Source organism: Arvicanthis niloticus, chromosome 8 (genome assembly GCF_011762505.2).
Source record: "Arvicanthis niloticus isolate mArvNil1 chromosome 8, mArvNil1.pat.X, whole genome shotgun sequence".
In the NCBI taxonomy this organism is placed as follows: Eukaryota; Metazoa; Chordata; class Mammalia; order Rodentia; family Muridae; genus Arvicanthis; species Arvicanthis niloticus.
Genome location: NC_047665.1, coordinates 52,939,849 through 52,962,006, shown reverse-complemented (window position 1 = coordinate 52,962,006; position 22,158 = coordinate 52,939,849). Strand labels below are relative to the sequence as shown.

At 42.8% G+C, this 22,158-nt stretch overlaps 1 protein-coding gene across 1 annotated transcript in view; it reads left to right on the top strand.

Moving 5' to 3' along the window:
* The first annotated feature begins 4,717 nt into the window (after positions 1-4,717).
* Pitrm1 (pitrilysin metallopeptidase 1) overlaps positions 4,718-22,158 on the top strand; it is a 32,745-nt gene continuing 15,304 nt past the window's right edge. The window contains exons 1-15 of the mRNA XM_034509927.2: positions 4,718-4,819; positions 6,238-6,340; positions 9,039-9,145; positions 9,607-9,758; positions 11,250-11,364; positions 11,448-11,544; positions 12,455-12,615; positions 13,607-13,733; positions 13,987-14,075; positions 15,804-15,932; positions 16,498-16,611; positions 17,127-17,223; positions 18,563-18,697; positions 19,965-20,103; positions 21,560-21,676. Of these exons, the coding sequence (XP_034365818.1) occupies positions 4,764-4,819; positions 6,238-6,340; positions 9,039-9,145; positions 9,607-9,758; positions 11,250-11,364; positions 11,448-11,544; positions 12,455-12,615; positions 13,607-13,733; positions 13,987-14,075; positions 15,804-15,932; positions 16,498-16,611; positions 17,127-17,223; positions 18,563-18,697; positions 19,965-20,103; positions 21,560-21,676 (1,738 nt within the window). The 5' untranslated portion in view covers positions 4,718-4,763. The remainder of the gene's footprint in view (positions 4,820-6,237; positions 6,341-9,038; positions 9,146-9,606; positions 9,759-11,249; positions 11,365-11,447; positions 11,545-12,454; positions 12,616-13,606; positions 13,734-13,986; positions 14,076-15,803; positions 15,933-16,497; positions 16,612-17,126; positions 17,224-18,562; positions 18,698-19,964; positions 20,104-21,559; positions 21,677-22,158) is intronic.

Below are 22,158 nucleotides of genomic sequence, written 5' to 3'. Positions count from 1 at the left end.
TAGCTGGCTAACCAGGTTCCTGGATATTCTTTTCATGTACTACCTCACCATAAGAGGTGGCACCATGACTAGACTCTAATCTTTTTTTAAAGGCTCTTGTGGTATTTTATAAGCCTCGAAGCACTGTAGTAGAAAGAACAATGTCCAAATATGTCTGTTTTTAAATCCCAAAACCCTACAATTATACAGCAAGGGTCAGCTAAGATCATAATGGTGGGACCAGGAATGTAGATCAGTGGTAGAGTATTTCTTTAGGATGACCTAGGTCTTGCATTTCATCCCTAGTACTGTGATGAAGGAGGAAAAAGAAGAGGAAGAGGAAGAGGAGGAGGGGGCATAGAAGGAGGAACAAAAGGAGTATAAGAAGATGAAGAAGGGGAGGAGAGAAGGAGGAGACAAGGATGGGAATGTTTTAGATGGAATTAAGGCTGATGGTCTAATAGTCTTAAAATTAGCCTTGATGCATTGGGTCTTTCACTAGAACAAGTCACAGTGATCTGTGGAGGCAAAGTCAGGAGGATGCATGGGAGTTGTTGGCCATCTAGTCTAGCCAAATCAGTGTCCTCGAGGTTCAGTGAGAGACTCTGTATCCAAAAAACAAAGTAGATAACAGGTAAGGAAGACACACAGGATCGACCTCCAGCCTCCACAAACAAGTACACACACACACACACACACACACACACACTATTTGTAAAAAGTAGATATCACAGAACGTATTTAGAATCAGGAAGAAAATATAACCAACCAAACTAATTTGAATTTATCTTCATTTTCTTCCTTTTATTTAGAAAGAGTCTCATTAAGTGTTTCAGCATGAATTCAAACTCACAATATTCTGCGTCTTGAGTGTTGGGCTTACCTAGTAGTGTATGCACAACTGGACCAAGTTCAAATTAATTTTAGTTGGGAGTAGGTTTAGCAACAGGATCTCATGTAGCCCAGGGTGGTCTCAAATTCACCATGTAGTTGAGGCTATCCTTAAATCCTGATCTTCCATCCTCTACCTCTCAAATTGTAAGACAATAAGTATGTGTCATCATGTTGGGCTGGTCTTAATTTAGATTTCTTTGTGGAGAATATTCAATGGACAGAAAATAAAGCTGGAAATTGAAGTCAGTGTTGTAATCAACATTAAAAGTTTCTTTGCTGTGTCATTCAATCTCATGATACTATAAAATAAAAGTCAACCAGTAAGCATGAAGATGTGTGCCAAAAACATGTGAACATTTTTGGTAGGAAATGTTAAAAAAGAAAAGAAAGCATATTCCAGATTAGAAATTATTTTATATAATAATATAAGATTTGATCAGAGATAAAATAGCTTGTGTTTTGGTTTGAATGTGCTTTGCCCAGCGAGTGGCACTATTAGGAGGTGTGGCCTTGTTGGAGAAAGCATGTCACTGTGGGGGTTGGCTTTGGGACATCTAGCTGCCTGAGGACAGTCTGTTCCTGACTTCCTCTCAGTTCCTCCATGCTTCTTGCCTTGATGATAATGAACTAAAACGCTGAACCTGTAAGCCAGCCCCAATTAAATGTTGTCCTTATAAGGGTTGCCCTGGTCATAATGTCTGTTCACAGCAGTATAACTCTAAGATAGCTGGATTTTTTTTCAAAATAAAATAAGAGTAATGCAAAGCCAGGAAGCGTAAGTATACCATAAAAGGTCACAAAATGTTTGTAAAAGATAAAACTCAAAGATGTTTCCAGTAAACATTGTTAAAATTCCTAAGGTCAAAATCCAGTTCATTGACATAAAACTGAAATCTGCGTTTTGTTGAAAACAATAAGATTTTCCTAAGGTATTTATCTACTCATGGTAATATTTACAAGTACAGACTTAAAGAACAAAAGTTTTAGGGTTTTTTTAAAAATAATTATATATGTTTTGTTCTAGGTTTGTTAAAATTTTATCTATTTAAAAAGTTGTACCTTACTAAAATCAAGATTTATTTAAAAATCTGTTGACTTTTATTTAAACTTTGTTTAAATGCTACTCCCCCAAAGGTTAAACTAAAATCCATTAGTTCTTCTGTAAAACTGACAAAACTTCTGAGTATTCACCAACAAAAGCTTACAAGCCAATCTCCAGCGTGTGTGGGTGTGCTAAGAAGATAGTCAATATTTTGTCATTTACTCTCCAAGGTCAGGCCAGGCCCACAGAGTGATGAGACTCTTCTACCATGGTCCTAAATCTCCAGCAAGCCATAGTCCCTTCCTCTAAGAGGCTAAGGATGCCCCAAATGCTGATCTCTAACCACCGAAAACCCTGCAAAGGATAAGGCTGAAGCCAAGGTGTCTGTCATGGGTTATTTATGAAGCTATTTCAGAATTCCTGTGTCTATGCTAACTTTTGGTGGCTTGCTAGAAATTCTGAACATTCCTTGTCTTATAGAAGCATTATTCTAATTGTTGTCTTTATCTTATCTTCACACTGGGTTTTCTTGTGTCTGCCTTTGTGCAATCTGAGGGGGGGGGAGGGGAACAATAACATCATAGAGGAATAGACCCTACTCCTAATGCCTTCTTTGGGGACTTGATTACCTGTGAGAAGCCTTTTCTTGAAGTGATGCAATTGGGGTCACGACTCCCATACCATACTGTGGCGTCATAAATAAACCTTTAGAACCCAATACCCTCTTGATTATCCCCATACGTTACAATTTATAATGCTAAAAGTAAGTTACTTGCTAGCCTTACTAAAATAATGATGTTCACTGTGATACAGAACCCGCCTTTTGTAATACAGAAAATTGTAGCTCATGGTTTTCATTGCAACTGTTGTTATTAATAATAGTTTAGCTTACACACAAGTCTTAATATTAGGTCAAATGCTACTTGCAATAAATATTTATAAATTCTGACTGTGTGTGTATCTAGGTTATCCACAGTGAGGTTGTGTCCTGTGGGAACATACTAGTAGCTAGTAATTACTGGATTTATATAGTATCTATTCCTTAGAGAGAGATGTAAACATTATAATACCCAGAGCCTCTGATTCCTGAGCATTCAAAACAGGGTTAATAATACCCAGCTGTCTCCCTCAAGATCATAGAGTCCATGTGAAGCCTCATTAAGATGCATCACACCCATCCTCCATAGAAGAAAAGAAGACGGTGTGTTTGTCGGTACTTGTAGCTTCCTATCCTCACCTTTGTCGAGGTTCATTTGAGTTCATCAACAGGAAGGTACTTTAGCTGCAGCCTGGGCTGCGGTATAGTGCGTTTTGGGTAGGTGTCATTCATATATATATATATATATATATATATAATGTTTTTTTTTTTTTTGTTTTTTTTTTTTTTTTTTTTTTTTTTGGTTTTTCGAGACAGGGTTTCTCTGTGTAGTACTGGCTATCCTAGAACTCACTCTGTAGACCAGGCTGGCCTCGAACTCAGAAATCCGCCTGCCTCTGCCTCCCAAGTGCTGGGATTAAAGGCGTGCGCCACCACCGCCCAGCTGTGTCCTATGAATTTTGAACACAGTATATCACCTTCCATGTTTAAGCTGGAGCCTTTACCTATTTAAACAGATTCCACCTGTCCATTAGTATTCTATCTTTATAAGCGTAAAGTATTCTACCTTTATAAGAAAAGGGGAGACGGGTGCCCCGTTTATATGAATAGGACAAGGGACAAGAAGATGAATGAAGGCCAAAAGCAACGTTTGAGAAACTGACGTCTGAAGTGTCCTGACAATTTCTAAGTCCCACCCAAACACTTCCTATGTGTAGTGAATCCCAAATGTCCCTTCTAATTCACGGGAATAGGTCTAGCCTCGCTCAGGCATTGACCTCTTCAGGTCTCCTGGTTTCTAAGAGCCTGTTAGGACTCTGCACACGCTGTTAGGACATACCCGTGTCTTCTTTCCAAACTCAAAATGAGCAGAGGAACAAGAAGAGCACATGCAGTGAACTACAAGTCCTTGCTGGAGCTCTGAGCTGTCCAGGATGTGCTGGGGAATATCTGTGAGGGTGACATCTTGGAGTTGGGGACTTGGGCTCCAGCTAGTGTAGCGTCCTTGAAGCACCACCCCAAGAGACTGAGACACTTGGATGGGTACCACCTGGACCTTTTTCCTCTATCGCTCTGGTACTACAGATGGATGAAGCAGGTTCACAATTTTATTTGAGTTGGCCAAAGAGGATTCAGGGCTCACACCACTTCACTTCATACAGTTCTGCATCATGCTCCGCCCCCTCATCTGCTAATGCTCAGTGCTTAGCCAGTGACTGCTCGCCAGCATAGGCCCCACCAAGTATCTGCGCACCAACCTGGTCCCAAATCTGCAAAAGCTAGGTCCTTGCACAACTCCTTGCGCTTCCCAATACCTCCTCTCCTCTGGTCCTCACTTACCCAAGTACCCCTCCCCAGCAATGCTCCGCCCCTCATTTGCTTTTGCCGAGCTCTTTCCCACATCACCCTGACCCTAATTGTCCTTCATCAGCAAATACCCCATTTCTTACTGCTCCGGACCTTCCAGCAAAGGCCCCTATCACTTTGGCATACCACGCCCTCCCTCCCCGCAGCCCTACACTCTGTTTTCTACTCGCTTTCCCGCCCGTCCTCGGGGCCCGCACATCACTTATTACCCGCCCACCACTCCTGCACGTCGCTCCTCCTCACGGCGGAGGACCCTCCCTCTAGCCTATTAGAGACGTCGTCTCCGTTCCACTTGTCCAATAAGAGTCTCGAGACCATTCCCCGCCCCGCGCGGTGCGTCAGGTTAAAGGCAGTCCCACACCAGCCCCACGCTGGTCACATGCCATGTGGCGCTTCAGCGGTCGCCGGGGACTGTGCGCTGTACAGCGACTGAGCTGCGGGTGAGACACTCATGGTTGCAACAACGAACGGGCAGGAGCGGGAGCGGTATAAGAAACTTGGGAGTCTCTGCCATCTCTGGGCATGGGTGACAGCCTCTCTGGGACTCTTGTACCACCAAACTTCTTGCTGGTGCCTCCAGTACTCCCAAGCCCTCTTCTGGGGTCCCCAAATCAATTATTCCTATGTCCTACTTCTATCACAGGACCCATGCAGGGCCTGTGCATCGGTCCTTCTCTCTGTGGCGAGGTACAGCACGCTTTCCCCAAGAAGCTGCTGTCGCAACTACCAGAGTTGGGGTGACACTGGTACTCCAAAGGGGAGCCAGGTCCAGGGCACTGTCGTGACCCACTTTCCCTACTTGGGACCTTTGGTGATCCCAGAGAGAGTGGGTGGTCCTGAGTGTGGGTTACCAAGGCTGTTTGAAGTAAAGATAGGCTTTGATGCAGATTTTAACTGTGTAATAAAAGAGGCAATTTATGGCTCATTAATAGATTTGAGCCGACTCATTTTTGTTACAAGGCATACTTTAGGGCTCCATGACAAGCTACTGTTTTGGTAAAATTATGCCTCCTGGAGTCGAACATTGTGTGGGGATTGGATTTATAGAGGGAAAAAAAAAAGTGCTTTTAAGAGTGTTTGGCTTTCATGCTAATCCAAATCCTTATTTCAGAGGGTAGCCATGGACCTGCCAATCTAGATGAAGAAACGTGGGGGTACAGGTTTCTGTGAGAGTGTGGGGTTTAGGATGTGTTTGAGCTTAGCAGCAGCATTTTTATTTGTGTGTGTAGCTACCAGATTGTAAAGTGAGTGAGCCATCCTAACTTTTTGTCCTTCGGCTTTGTCATACGTATCCTCCTGGTGATCAACTATTGAACATCAGTATCTAGAATTTTCTGTCTGTGAGGAAAACCAGTTGATTTTAGCATATCTCCCTGATGCTGCCAATGACTGAATTGCTGTTTTTTTTTTTTTAATTCTGCCCTCAACAAATTTTAAAAGGGGTGTTTCTGAGATCTTAGCATAAAAAATGTCATAAAGCATACAGTTTGAGAAAATAATTATTTTAGATGAGTCCATTGATACTAGGCTGGATTGCTCTGACAAGGTTGTAACTCTTTATCTGTTTCAGGTAGTCATTTCCCCCAGACTTATTTTATCTATTTGCTTTTTTTCTTTTTGATATCTGTGTACAGTCCTACAGAAAGTTTACCTGCTGACTTGATAACCCTGGTCAAGGTTAAAAGCTTAACTGAAAAAGCGTCTTCTGAAATGTTCAAGATTTTGGAAGATGCAGGATACAAGTTCCTTTTACTCAGTTGTCTTTATCTTAGGGGGTTATTTATGTAGATCGCAAAAATACTCGACCAAACAACTTTCCAGGAGACTCACTAACTTTGAGCACTTTCTTTAAACCCAGGCGGGTACACCACAAAGTATGGAGGGAGAAGAGTGACGAAGCCACTGAACGAGCTCTACAGTATAAAGTGGGGGAGAAAATCCACGGGTTCACCGTAAACCAGGTACCCACCCATCCGTCCTGCCATACTCTTTATGAGTCAAGGTTGATAAGACATCTGATGTCCACTGGCAGATGAGATCTGTCAGAGTAGAGACAGCAGCTTTTGGCTTTGTATTCCCAGGACCTGGTAAGCATCCTGACACATGGATGGTGCTCCAGACAGCCTACGATGAATTGACACCCAAGCCTTAATTGTACCCTTCAAAGCTTCAGTCATTTCAGATATTAGAAAATGATATCCCTGCTCCTCCAGTAGGCCCTCTGTAGTCGAATGCACTGATGTTTCTGCAGCTGACCTTGATCTTTCATTGCGGTCAGTACAGATGCTGTTTGCTGTTCCCTAGGTCTGCCCATTCACATTCTGTCAACGAGTATAGTTGCCTTAGATGTACATAGCATCTTTTTTTTTTCTTTTTTTTTTTTTCCTATTTTATCTTGGAATTGTAAAAATCAATGGCCAGTATTTACTTGATTTACATTAAAAATGGGTTTTGTTGGCTCTTTTGCTCATCCTTGTTTTTTACTTTTAGATTAAAACTTTTACATTATTTTTTATTTAATTATTGAAAAAACTGGTATATGTCTGGGAGTTCAGACATTTTTAAATATGTAGCGAGTTTAGCCAATCTGAGATACCCTGTCTTCAACACAGACACACAGACACACACACACACACACACACACACACACACACACGGAAGAAAAATCAACACTTCAAATTATTGGTCACAGACTTTGTACTGTGCTTGATGGCTTAACAAATACAAGAGGAAGGCAGGGCCTTTAAGCTAGAAGTCCTTGTGGAGCTGCAACAGATGGCAGAATTTGATAAGCTTGTAGCAGTAAGCAAGGTCAGTGACTGGGAGCATCAGCTCCAGACAGATGAGTCACAAAAGTGGGTGAGAGCGTCATGTACTCTCTGAAAGGCTATACAGAGGAATTTAAATATCTAAGTAAATCCAGAAACATTAAACCAGAGATAATGATACAAGTATCAACAGCCCCCCTTTATTCAGTCATTTGTGTATCTGGGGCCCTAAGACTCAGGAGACTTGATTCTAATGGTACCTCTGCCAGGAACCTCCTGTAGAGATGTGGACAGGTTATGTTCATGGTCTCCGAGAGAAGAGAATGATAATGGTCTAGTTATCATATTGTGGATAGTCTGTGATTGAAGGAGAGAGGACCAGCTGACATGAATGTGTGGCAGGACATTGTGTGTGTGTGTGTGTGTGTGTGCGTGTGTGTATCTGTGTCCATGTGTATCAGTGTGTGTGCCAGAGCTCTTCCTTAGGGGTTTCATCCTCAATCACACTACTATTTTATGTATTTATTTATTTATTTTGAAGCAGGTTTCCATGCAGTCCTGGGTGAACTCAAATGCTCACTGTAATCAAGTTACAACCTTCAACTTCTCCTGTCTTCCCACCTCCATCTCCCAGGAGTTGGGATTACATGTGTGTGCTACCATATTCTGTTTCTTATGGTGCCGAGATTGGAACTCAAGGCTTCCTGTGCTGCAGACCCTCTGCCAGCTAAATTGCATCTGCAGCCTTGAGACAGGATCTCTCACTAGACCTGGAGTTCACTGATTTTGTTAGGTTGACTGCTAGCCAGTGAACTGCACAACTCTTCCTGTCTCTGCCTTCTTGGTGCTGTGATTATAAGCACACCCGATTGTATCTGGATTTCTGTTGGGCCTGAGGATAGAACGTAGGTCCTCTTATGTGTGCGGCAAACATTTCACTGACTTATCTATCTCTCTAACCCCCAGGACCCTTTAGCTTATATTAAGGACTCTAGAGACTTACTTAAGTATGAGGCCATTTCTCCATCTGTCTCTTCCATTGTTCCCTCCCTGAAGAGTAGGGATCATTCATTTTTATTGCAGGCATTTATACCATAGTTCAGCAGAAAGAACATAGGCACCGGGTAGATCTTGGCTCAGTGGTCATTGACTCTGAACCTCACCTTTCTCTTCTCTAAATGAGGGGGTGGTTGGCATTGTGCTCCTTGCAGTTTGTATGTGACATGCTTGGAAATCGATTGCTGAGGAGTAAGTAATTAGACAGGATGTAACAGTGCACACTTTTAATCCCAGCACTTGGGAGGCAGAGGCAGGCAGATCTCTGTGAGTTTGAGGCCAGCCTGGTCTACAAAACAAGTTCCAGGACAGCCAGGGCTGTTCTACAAAAACAAAGAAAAATCTGTTTCAAACAAAAAGAGTAATGAAGACTCAAAATAGCACATACTATCATTAGCCTTTAATTGGGTCTTAATTTCCTTGTCTGTGAGATCAGGAATTTGTATAAGATCGTCTGTCCCTGCCAGGTTTCCTGGCATCTTAGTTTAACACCAAACAGCCAGTTCTTTGCCAGAAAAACTAACTTGGTAAAATTCTTGAAAAAGGTTCTAAGTTGGATACTCAGAACCCATGTTAGAAAAAAGCAAAACAAAGAAATAAAAACAAACACACAAACAAACCAACCAAGGATAGTATCAGTACCTTCAATCCCCTACCAGAAGAGGTAGGGACAGGAATTGGTGGATTCCTGGTGCACACTGGTCAGCCTAGCTTCCTCAGCAAGTTCCAGAGCAGTGAACATGCACACACACACACAAGAAAAGAAGCTGATCCTCCTGGTGTGTTGAATGAGCCATGCTGCCTGAGTCTGCTCACAGTCTACTTCTCCCCTCAGGTCACTCCTGTTCCCGAACTCTTCCTGACAGCAGTGAAGCTCAGTCATGACAACACAGGAGCCAGATACCTGCACCTGGCGAGGGAAGACAAGAATAACTTATTCAGGTGTGAGCTTCTTTTAGGAGCATGTTCTTCAATGTCTCCATCTAACACACCTACCATGTATCCTAAAATGAGAGGGAAGAAATCTCTCTTGCCGGGCACAGCAGCTTGCCCATAAACTTAGTATTAGGGAGGTGGAAGCAGGAGGATTTCCGCAAGTTCCAGACAGTGCTAGGCTACATAGTGAGTTCCAGGCCAGAGTAGGCTATAGTGCGAGAATATTTCCACTTCTCCCTCTCTTCCCAAAGAAGAAAGATATTATGAATTCATCTGAAGTTCTATCATATGGATTCATTGAAATTTTATAGTATGACTAGGTGATTCCTACATAATTAGAATGCATTTTATCAAAAGATTGTGATGTGAGAATGATTGTTTTTAATGATTCAGGGTGGCCATGGGTTCAAGAATTGTGTCACAGGATAACACCTTGTCACTCGTTCATTATCTTTCCTGTCCCTCAGTGTACAGTTCCGCACAACCCCAATGGATAGCACCGGAGTCCCCCATGTTCTTGAGCATACTGTCCTCTGCGGCTCCCAGAAGTACCCATGCAGAGATCCTTTCTTCAAAATGCTGAACAGGTCCCTGTCCACATTTATGAATGCCTTCACAGGTAAGAAGGACATCCTGAATCAAAACCATGTTTGGGAGGCTGGAGAGATGGCTCAGTGGTTAAGAGCACTGACTATTCTTCCAGAGGTCCTGAGTTCAATTCCTAGCAACCACATGGTGGCTCACAACCATCTGTAATGGAATCTGATGCCCTCTTCTAGTATGTTTGAAGAGAGCAACAGTGTGCTCCCATATATAAAAGAAATAATCTTTTAAAAAAAGCAATAAACATGTTTGGCCCATCAGACACCAGTAGACACAATAAAAAAGTTATTTTCCAGGAACAAGGGTGGACTTAATGTAGTAGAGTAATTTTTTTTAAATTTTATTTATTTTGTATCCCAACTGCAATTTCCTCTCCCTCCCTCTCCTCCCAGTCCTCTCTCTCTAACTCCCCCAACCCCACCAACTCCTCCTCTGTCTCCTTTCAGAACAAGGCTGGCCTGGATAGATACCAACGAGCCATGGCATATCATATCAAGTTGCTATAAGACGTGGCAGCTCCTCTTCTATTAAGGCTAGAAGAGGCAACCTGGTAGCAGGAGAGGGTCCCAAAAGCAGGCACCAGAGTCAGAGACAGTTCCTGCTCCCACTGTTAGGAGTCCCTCAAAGATCAAAGCTACACAGCTGTATCATATGTCCGGAGGGCTTAGGTCAGTTATCAGTCCTCATTCTAGGTGAAAGATGTTAGAAGCTGGATTATTTTAGGAAAGATTATTGATTAGATTATTACAGTGGACGTACTGGGAGCCAGATGGCTTAGTTGCCCCAGAAGCATGAGGACTCACGTTTGGAACGCTAGCACCCACGTGAAAGCCAGGTGTACTGGTGTGTACTTAGGATCCTACTGCAGGGGAGGTGGAGGCAGAAGGATCTTTTGACTTTTCTAGCTAGTCTAGCTGAATTGGTGAGCTCCAGGTTCAGTATCACGACCTGTGTCAAAAGATAACGTGGAGAGTATTGGCAAAAGTACCAGCGTCAACCTGTGGCCTCCACCTTCACACAAGCTCCTGTGGACATGCAAGACATGTACACATTTATACATGTGCACACACAATCCACAAGTAGGTAAATGACATCCAGACTCTTAGGACAACGGTACTGGAGGGAGTGTTTCCAATAAAGTTCAGGACAACTTCAGGGCTCTCCCTACGGGCTCTAAAGTGTTGTGACTGATTTATATATTGCGTAAATTAAATCAGTCACTCAGTCTTATCAGTTAAACAAATCAAGCATCTGATCAAATCAGAGCATAGGGAAGGTGACTGAGGAGCTGGTGCTGATTGATGTCTGCTCAGAGAAGACTTTGGGATGTGGGAAAGGCCAAGGCTCAGGGTGATGAGCACAGTGCAAATAACACATTCAGGGCTTCTGCTTTCTGTTTTCATGGGAGGGAAAGACTTACTGAAGGAAGTCAACCAGAGAGACTTGGAAGTAATGAGTTTCCACGGGTGTCTCATATTTCAAAATCTCACGCTTCATTTCTCCCCAGCTAGCGATTACACGATGTATCCGTTTTCCACACAAAATCCCAAAGATTTTCAGAACCTCCTCTCAGTGTATTTGGATGCAACTTTCTTCCCATGCTTGAGGGAACTGGACTTCTGGTACGTAATGATTAGTTATAGGATTCATGCTTTGGTCGTCTGCCCAGCACCGTGATTTATTTATCCAGTTATCATTTATTTAGGCAGGAAGGATGGCGCCTAGAGCATGAGAATCCCAGCGACCCTCAGACACCCTTGATCTTTAAGGGGGTCGTCTTCAACGAGATGAAAGGGGCGTTTGTAAGTGTTGGTCCTCATTTCTGCTACATTAAGATTATCTTTTAAAGAACTCCGTGTATTTGTATGTAGCATGTTGGTGTGGGCTCTAACGTGCCACCATTGCATGTGGAGGTCAGATGACAACCTGAGGTGTTGGTGCTCGCCTTCCGCTTTGTTTGAGGTGGGCTCTCCTGTTTTTCACACAAGGCAATCTGGCCCATGAACCTCTGAAGCAGGTCCTTTTCTCTACCTCCCGTCTTGCTATGAGAGTGAGTACAGTGGGCTGCTAACATGTCCAGCTTTATGTGTGTCCTGGGGTTTCAACTCAGATCGTCATGCTTCTGCTTTACCCACTGAGCCATCCGTTCAGCCCAACTTTGTGATGTATTTGTTCTTACAATATAGGAGACCTGATGTTATTCAGCATCCTCACGTCCCTCCTTAAATTATCTGGAGTCAGTACTGTGAGCAGAGCCCTTCAGTGGTAGAAGGGCCTGGTTTCCTTATATATGATCTGGAGTGTGAAGGCCTGCCCTGGCCTGTCCTGCTCTTCCAGAAATACATGGGGTGGTTCGTATACTCCAAGGCACTCTGATTTCTGTGGCCTCTTTGACTAGCAAACTTGTTATCCTTTATACTCCATTTGGTACCATTTTGTCTGTGAGACCCATGGTAGTGAGGAACATCCTTTTGTCTGTATAGTTAGGGGACCAAGGAATTCATACTCATCTATCCTTATGCCACCATTACTTTTCTCTCCGACTGAGCTGGACAGTTGAAAGATGAACTGTGCAGTCAAGAGAGCCAGTCCTCAGGTCCCAGCCACAGCTTATGAGTAACTTGAATGCAAAGTTAAGCTGTACCTGTGCAGCTGTTGGGTGGCGTTTGATTGACAAGTATTTTCATTGACTTACTTATTTTCAATTTCAAGACAGACAATGAGAGGATATTCTCCCAGCACCTCCAGAACAAGCTTCTTCCTGACCACACATACGCCGTGGTTTCTGGAGGGGACCCACTGTGCATCCCAGAGCTCACATGGGAGCAGCTGAAACAGTTCCACGCCACTCACTATCACCCAAGCAATGCCAGGTAGTGTTGGGTGCAGAGGTTTGGTGGTAGATCAATAGTTGACCTGCTTGCATTCTTACACTAAGTGATACGGCTTTGCATGTAGTGAAGAAACATTTGCTGAACAGATCCATAGCTCTGGGTAAGATTGGAGTGTTTCAGTTTACCGACAGATCCTACAGGAGGAAGCATTGCAAACATTGACAGCCAGAACTCTGAGTTGGCAGTGTTTACTGGTCACAGACAACCTTTAGAGTCCCTTGGTCTGGAGTCTCAGGTCCCCTTCCTGGTCTGTGTCAAGGCCATCTTATGTATAGGTTGTGAATGGTAGTGTCCACTCTGGGACTAATGTTCACCATACTCATGAAGCCTTCTGTTGTCTTTGGCAGAGTTGAAGTTTATTTTTTGTTGTTGTTAGTTTTTTGGTGTGTGTGTGTGTGTGTGTGTGTGTGTGTGTGTGTGTGTGTGTGTTTTGGTTAGTTTGTTTTGTGTTGTTTTATTTTTTGAGACAGGGTCTCACTATGTAGCTCTGGCTAGTCTCAAGTTCACTGTATAGATCAGATGGCCTCAAACTCAGAGATATCCACCTGCTTCTGACTTCTCTAAGTGCTGGGATTAAAAGCATGTGCCACCATACCAGGCTAATAGTTGATCATTAAATGGTAGCTCTGATCGGAAAGAAAGATCACCTCTGGTATGTGTAGTCCTTTTTCCAGATGGTTACGTATGCCTAGTGTATTAAAAACATGTAATCTAGTAATTGTAGCCAAAGTTGAGTTTTTGCAGTCCCTTATTTGGGGCTGCCAATCTTAGTTACATTCTTGTATCCAGTGCCTCTCATAGGAGCGCATTTGGCCTCTGCTGTGCCTTTATAGCGGGGTCAAAATAAAGCTAAATGGTCATGGGAAAATTAGCTGGCATATCCCGGTATCCTCCGCGCCACGCAAAAGCCTTTGATGTTGATTGGTGCCCTTCTCAAGGGAGTAAGTGCTGTGTTCCCTGGGCTTCGTAGGTTCTTCACTTACGGCAGTTTCCAGCTGGAAGGGCACCTGAAACAAATTCACGAGGAAGCCCTGAGTAAATTTCAGAAGATGGAGCAGAGCACGGCGGTGCCTGCCCAGAAGCACTGGGACAAGCCTGTGAGTACCCCCTCAGCTTCTGTCAGTGTCTCCATCATGCCTGCTAAATGCACTGAAGCGCAGACTTGGACTGTGCCGGTCAATGATGTTTTGAGAAGTTGTTTTGGGCTGCACAGTAAACTTTCCAAGACTGAGAGAATGGTTATTGGTTAAAGCTGACTCACTGCCACGTGTTGGCCACGTCCAGATAATCTGTAGTTGTTTAAGACCCTCTGTGTTCTGTGCCTGCCTGAAGATTCACATCATTTTGCAGAGGGAATTCCATATAACATGTGGCCCAGATTCATTAGCTACGGACACTGCCAAGCAAACAACTGTCAGCGTTAGCTTCCTCTTACCAGAGTAAGTATGTATTTTAAAATTTATGCTGGTAGACAGTAAGAAAATATTCAGATTAGAAGGCTAGGTAATTCTCCAGGGCTAATGTATTAGATAGCTGGGAGAGTTCAAAAATCAACCAAGTTTTAAGAATAAAGAACAAATGTCAAGCTTTTAATAACATCAGAAGTGGAGTTGGCAAAATCAATTTTGCCAGCCAATCAGAGAAAAGTATTTTTCTAATTGTATACACACATATACACACATACATACACATTCTCTCTCACACACACATATATACACATACACACAAACACACACATATACAACACATACATACACACACAAACACACTTATATACCCACATGCACATATACACACACACATACACCACACACACATACACACACATACACACATACACCACACACACACATATACATATACACACATACATACACATACACCACACACACACACACACACATTCATACATGGTCTCTACAGTTCAGTCTGGCTTGAAATTGGCTATGTAGCCAAGGATGACCCTAAACTTCTCCCTGCCTCTACCTCTCAAATGCTGTGATAATAAGTTTGTGACACCACTCCTGGTTTTTAATGCAGTGCTGGGAAGTGAACCCAAGCTTTCAAGCATGCCAAGGCATGTACCCTACCAACTGACCCACATTCCCTTTCCTACTTAGTATATATTACTGTTAATTAATTAGCAATAAGTGCTTCCAGAAGAGACTCTGCTTTTAATTGTTTAGTTTTTGCAGGAGGAGGTGGGTGGAGGAGGGTGACCGGTCCACATCAGGAATAAGTACCCTGTGAATTTTGTCCTGAGGAAATATGCCACAAACAAAATTCACATCCTGAAGAACACATAAGAAAAGAAAGACAGGGCTCTTCTCCCCTGCCCGAGCTCTGGCTGCCACCCATAACTCCACCTTCCGCTATGGTGCTGATATGGTCCTATTGCTGAACCTACCATATGTCAAAATATGGTAGAGTATCTTGTGATACCATATGATGTACAACTAAATTAATTCTCTGATTCTGAGCCCCCCCCCCAGCCCATATAATTATTAAAATAAAAGTTTAAGAATTTCTAGTAGAAATTAGGTTTGATTTGAGATGCAGGTGCTAATTTAAGAGTAGTTGTGACTGACTTTATGAGCTCTTAGGGCTGTCGAGATTGCTCTGTCAGTAAAGTTTGTACAATCTAACTGTGAGAACTGAGTTCAGTCCCAGAGCTTGAAAGCTGGGCATAGTGAGAGAAACTTGTAACCTCAATGCTTGGGGCACGAGGGTGAGGATAGACAGATCTCGGGGGCTCACTTTCCAGGCAGCCAAGCAGAATCAGAAACTTCTAGTAAAAATAGAGAGCCTATCTGAGAAAGCAGAGTGGATGGCATCCAAGGAACGATGCATGGGGGTTGACTTCTGGTGTGTGTGTGTGTGTCTGTGTGTGTCTACATGTGCAACTACAAACACACACACATACATCTTTAAAGAAGAAAATATGCCACTACTACCAGGGATGGATCTGGGGGAGATGGAAGGTTGGGGAGAGACTAGGAGGGATGGAGGGAGAAGAGACTGCAACCAAGATGTAACGTATAAGAGAAGAATAAAAAAAGAAAAAAATATATACGTGTATGTATGTATGTATGTATAGCCACCAGGAAGTTTTTTAATGTTCCCTTCTTGCCAACTGATCATCACTTATATTGCCCCCATCAATGAAGTATCACTGACACCTTCGAAGCCTTCACTTTGAACCTTCTGTCTTCCCTCCTGATTGCTGGACCCAACTCCCCCTTCTACAAAGCTTTGATTGAATCTGGACTCGGCACAGACTTTTCTCCTGATGTTGGGTAGGTTGTGTTCCTTTAGTTGGATCTGACTGACTTGATTGGTTTGACTAATTGATTCAAGTAGGATTCGATGTAGGTGACTGATTGGTGGTTGACTGGTTTGATTTAAATCGACATGATTGATTTAGTTAATTTGATTAATTGACTTATTTGCCCAGGTCAGCCTTGGCATTTTTAGTCCTTCAGCCTCTGGGGTAACTAAGATTATAGGCCTGTGTTCCAAGACCTGAATTTATTGGTCTTTTACATCAATACCACTTTGTGTTTTAAAATTCATATCAAGTATTCCTTAAAATATTAAGGCGTTGTAAAACACCAAGCAGTTCAATGTTTCTAGAATTATTTTATCATAAGGTAAAAGGTTAAGTAGTACTGACTTTTAGAATTATTTAAAAGGGTATGATTGTGCATCTGACTAGCTATACGCGGAATCGATATTCTCAGCATTGCTTTAATGTATTCTCTAGTGAGATGTGATGTAAAAGTCTTCAGTCCTGATGTCAGTAAACTACATCCAAAATGACAGTGCTTAGCTTCTGATGCTCTGCCTGTTTCTGCTTTCTAGATATAACGGCTATACACGGGAGGCTTACTTCAGCGTTGGGCTCCAAGGGATCGCAGAAAAAGATGTCAAGATGGTCACAGAGCTCGTAGACAGGACAATTGAAGAAGTTATAGAGTACGTGTGTGTGTGTGTGTGTGTGTGTGTGTGTGTGTGTGTGTGTGTGTGTGTGCGCGCGCGCGCGCGCGCGCGCGCATGCGCGCAGATTGGATGACCTGCTCCCATCCTTCCTTCATGAGCGCTCTGTGGGAAGGAGACTAAGCCATCTTCACCACTAGCCTCCTCTCTACGTCATGTGACATGTGTTGGTTCAGTTTAGTTCTTTATGTACTTGAGCTTTATTCTGGATTTCTTTCTAGCACACAGAATAATGGGGTGCTGTGACGTTTCTGTGCATTGATATGATTTCCTTATTTTTCTTCCTCATCATAATGCCCCGCTCCACCCCTTGCTGTTCTCTTCCCTTCCCCCACACACATGTATGTATGTGTGAGTGTGTGTGTGTGTGTGTGTATGTATAGTCACTTGTTTAATCGTCTCATTATTGCCTCTGCTACCGTGTGCCTCTGAGACCTCTCTCTGTTCTCAGCATCTCTTTTGTTAGTTGGTGTCTCTCTTTTTTTGTTTTTTAGGAAAGGATTTGAGGATGATCGGATAGAAGCTCTGCTTCATAAAATCGAGATCCAAATGAAGCATCAGTCAGCCAGCTTTGGCCTGGCCCTGACATCAGTACGTGATCTTGTGGCCACCGCTGCTTTCCCTTCTGTTTGATTTTGGTTTTATAACTAGTGGTTCTTTGTGGGTGTTGTTTGTTTGTTTTTTACTGGCGTTGTGTAGTGTTACTTTTTTCTTTTTCTTCTCTCCTTTTTTTTTTTTTTTATCTTTTTAATTTTATTTTAGACAAGGTCCTGCCATGTAGCTGTGGTTGGCTCCAAGCTTAGTTTCTCCCTCAGCTTCCTGCATGCCTGGGTTATAGGCATGCACCACGATGCTTGCCAGAACTGTGGTTCTTGACAGCACTGAACATATTGGTTAATACTGATAATTGATTTTCATCTGAGTCTTGAAACTTTTACTATCTTGATTCAAATACAAATATACTTCTGATTTAGTTTCATTTTTCTTTCATTTTAAAGATTTTTTTAAAAAATGTACGTGTATGAATGAATGCCTATGAGAATTTATCCTCACTGTGTGCATTCAGGAGCCCCTGGGATCCAGACGAAAGTACTGGATTCCCCTGAGAACTGAACATGGATCCCCTGCAAGGGCAGTAGTTCTCCTTACCACTAAGCTATCTTGCCAGCCCTTTTTTGTTATCTTTTGATTAGCTTGCTTAATTGGCTGACAGTTCTCTTTTCTTTAATTTCCTTAGGTATACATATGTAAGTGTGCAGGCATATATGTGAATGAAGGTGTGTGTGTATGTGGAGACTAGAGTGCAAGCTCAGATAGTGCCCCTTCCTTAGCTGCTGTCCACTATTTTCTTTTCCTTAAGACCAGGTCACTCACTGGCTTCTCACCTCATAGGTGAAGCTGACTGGGCAGTGAGTCGCAGGGACTCGCCTGTCTTTCCCTTCCCAACATGCATCACCATGCTCGGCTTTTTATTCTTTTTTTACGTGGGTTCTGAAGATCAAAGGAAGATGGATATGTTTGCAGAGCAAGCACTTCATCAACTAAGCTATCTAACCAGCACCTTAGTTGGATGTTCGGGAATATTATGTTTTTATATGAAATGGGTTTGTTTATACAGCTAACATATTATCTATCATAAACAAAATAGAGTTAGGCCTTTCTCCAAATGAGTAATGACTTAGTTGGTTATAAACAGTTATGTGTTGGGGCTGGCCAATAATAGCGATTAAACACAGGGCCTTGAACATACCAGAAAATTGCTGTACAAACTAAACTATATCTCAAGAACTTGACCATGGGGTGTTTAAGTAGACACTGGTATCATGATAGAGTGTCGTGCCTTTTATATTTATGGGGGAGGGGAAGAGGCACAGCCTAGTTTTTCAGAGGTGATAACAGTGCATCGTGTATTTAAAAATCTTTATTCTAGTATATAGCTTCTTGCTGGAATCACGATGGGGACCCCGTGGAGCTCCTGCAGATGGGGAGTCAGCTGACTAAATTTAGGAAGTGTCTTAAAGAAAACCCAAAATTTTTACAAGAAAAAGTCGAACAGTATTTTAAGGTAAGAAACTTAGAGAATCTTTTGTCTGTAACTTGGTAGTTAGATTTCAAAATATTGAAAAGTGTGACATTGAAAGTTGTGAAGTCAGGATTATAATCTACATAAGCAGTTTCTGCTCATAGATTTTTTTTTTTAATATATGTATGTAAGTCTGTGTTTGTAATAAGAAATGCAGGTGCTTATACAACTTAAACCCTATTTTTAAGATTATCGTGCAAGTTCAGTACTTAGTTACAGTAAATGCATGTGTAGAATGAATTATTTGATGCTTAGTTCCCACTTTCTAACAAGTTGTACTTAGCTGTCTGGTTGCTGGTATATTTTACCTAATTACTGTGTCACAGTGACCCATTTTGAAAGCTTTTTTGTAATAATTGCCATTGTTTGGGACAAAGAATATAATAATTTGTCCTGTGATTTAAATGTGTTCTATATACCCACCCCTCACACACTTTGATTGATTTGGGTCCTGGCATACACACCTAGGCTAGCTTTGAACTTTCAACCTTCCTGCCTCTGTGTCTGCCTCCTGGGTGTTGGGATTACGAACAAACACCATGACTTCTAGCTGTTGTGAGTTCTTCCTAGAATCTCATCCACGCACCTCTCCCTGTAGGATTACTCTTGAGCATTGTGTGCATATGCCGAACCATTGAAGGAAGTAACAGAAGCATTCTGAGAAGACATTCTTTATATTTGCTCAAAGTCCGTTTTGTCCACATAACTTACAAGCGATGTATTGTTAGTTTCGTTCCAGAGGTAGACGTGGTGGTTCATGCCTGTGATTCCAGGAACCAAAGGTTATCCCTGTCTCCATAGTTAAGTTTGAAGCCATCCTGGGCTACCTGAGACCCTGTCTCAAAACAAGCAAACAAACAAAAAAATTGTAGTTCTAGCCTTTCAGGAATTCATAGTGCTAGATAAAAATTAATTTTAACTTTTCTTGTCTTTAATTCAGAATATTAGAAAGTACAAGTTTTTCTTTACAACCAAGATGTACATTTTGGGAAACACAGGGGTTACAGTAGGCCTGATTGTAGAACCATCACCTATGGTTCATGTATTGACCAGAGAACAGGTTTGCTTGTGAGGGTTTCATACGGCCTGTGTGGCCTTAGCTGCCAAACAGCCCTGCTCTCAGCATTGAGAGGTGACTAAGCAGAACCGTGAGGCCAAGTCACGCTGCTCTCAGACGTTTTCACTCACTCAGATTTCGTGTCTCCCAGTCCTGTTTTAATACAAGTTGTTGTTGCCATGGTTCCCACAGAACAATCAGCACAAGCTGACTTTATCCATGAAACCAGATGACAGGTATTATGAAAAGCAAACTCAGATGGAGACGGAAAAGCTAGAGCAGAAGGTGAATTCTCTCTCTCAGGCGGACAAGCGGCAGATCTATGAGAAAGGTCAGACGGAGTTGGATGATGTGACTTACTTGATTCCATGTGTGTGATGGATCTTATTTGTGTGATTGGCTCGATGTTCCTTGACCACAGGGCACCGTGGGAGCTAGGCAGGTGCTGCCACTCGGCTCTGTGTCCAGCCCTGCACTGCTTATTCTGAGATAAGGTCTCAACACTGGCCTTGAGCTTTCCATCTCCCTGCCTCTGGGTCGATGGGATTACAAGCTTGTGCCTCCCAGCCTGGAAACACTGTTAGCTACATCAGTAGTTCTCAATCAAAGGCCACTGTGTGCATCTTCCCCTTCACCGCCACCACCCAGAAATACCAATGCTTGACACTAGGGCATTTTTGCTTGTTTTAAAGGCCACATATCTGTCTTAATGCAAGTGCATCCTCCATACAGCCCTAGAGAACGTTTTACTCCTGATAGCTACAGGAAAGGTATTTTTGAACACATACAGACTTCAAATACGTCATGATGGGTTACAACCATGACATTCGACTGTATTGGAAAATTGACACTCCAGTTCATTTACTTAAATCAGCTCATAGTTCCAGGCTATGGTCGATCATCGAAGGAGGGAGGTTAAGGTGGCAGGCATGTGAAACAGCTGTCATAGCCCATCCAGAGTCAAGATCAGAGTGCAGAGCATGTACGCATGCCCAGTTACCTATGCTCAGCTAGCTCTCTTCACTCTTGTGAAGTTCAGAGCCCAGCTCAGGAATGGTGGCACCTACATTCAGGGTAGGTCTTCCCACCTCGATCAACTCAACTAAGACAATCCCTCACAGGTATACCAAAGTCATCCTGGTCCTGGTGACTCCAGGTTGCGTCAGGTTGAAGGATGTAAATCAGTAGCAAAGACATTAATGATAATGCTCACAGTATGGAAGGTGCTTTTTCTGTACGCAGGCTCTGCAGAGCCCCTTTAAAGTAAGCACAGCCCTGGTGTCTTCAACGGTTGTCTCACTAGGTGTGGTTTTAAATCGTGCGATTCATTTTTGGAAATTCTGTGGGTTAAAGTCCAGGCAGAAAATACCTGGAGATGGGAAAAGGTTTATTAAGGGTAATTGTCAGTGTCTTAGGTGACTGACTGGCATGAGAGATGAAAGTTCTCACCACAGGGGACCTTTTGATTTGAGGAAAGGAGAAAGAAAAATAGCTAAGTGTTTCAGATATCGACTATGAGTGTGTACAAACAAGGAGCAACTGGGGAGCCAGGATAACTACAGAAGCTCGAAGTGACATCGGTTTGCCTAGATATGGCATGGCAGGTCCCTTATCCACTGTGATGATCAGATCCTCTCAGCTGTGGCCTCAGTGGCTCGGCTGGATTTGAGTAATGAAGAATAGCACATCAAGACTGTAAAACCCTAAAACCTTAAGCCTTACAAGCAAGCTCCTTTAGGTTTTTTTCACTTTTGGTTTCTTTGTCTCTTTTTTTTTTTCCACTGTAGGTTTAGAACTACAAACGCAGCAAAGTAAACATCAAGATGCCTCCTGTCTCCCGGCATTGAAAGTCTCTGACATTGAGCCCACCATGCCTTTCACCAAGTTTGATATCGCCCTTGCAGGTCATCATCAAGCCATTCCCATGGATGCCTGGGTTCTTTGATTGTGTTAAATAGCAATTTGCAAACAGGCAGAGGCATGTGTTAGATGTTTTCCAGAAAACATCTCAATGAACAACCTGTGTATCTAGCTCTGCTGTTTGTATGCCTTGCAAATTGTTTGGTTTGTACGTGCATGTATATATGCATGTATGTGCATGTGTGTGCCCAGTCTGTGTGTGTGTGTGTGTGTGTGTGTGTGTGTGTGTGTGTTTCTAGGCCAAAGGCCAATCTTGGGTTTAATTCCTCAGATGCTGTCTACTTGTCCTCACTGCCACTTGGGGTACTGCAGTTCAGCCAAACTGCAGATCTGAGGGAACTACCTGTCTCCATCTCCCAGCTCAGGGATTGCCAGTGTGTACCTTTACTCCTGGCTGGTTTGTTTGTTTGTTTGTTTGTTTGTTTGTTTATGTAGATTGTGAGGATCAAACTCAGGCCCTTGTTTC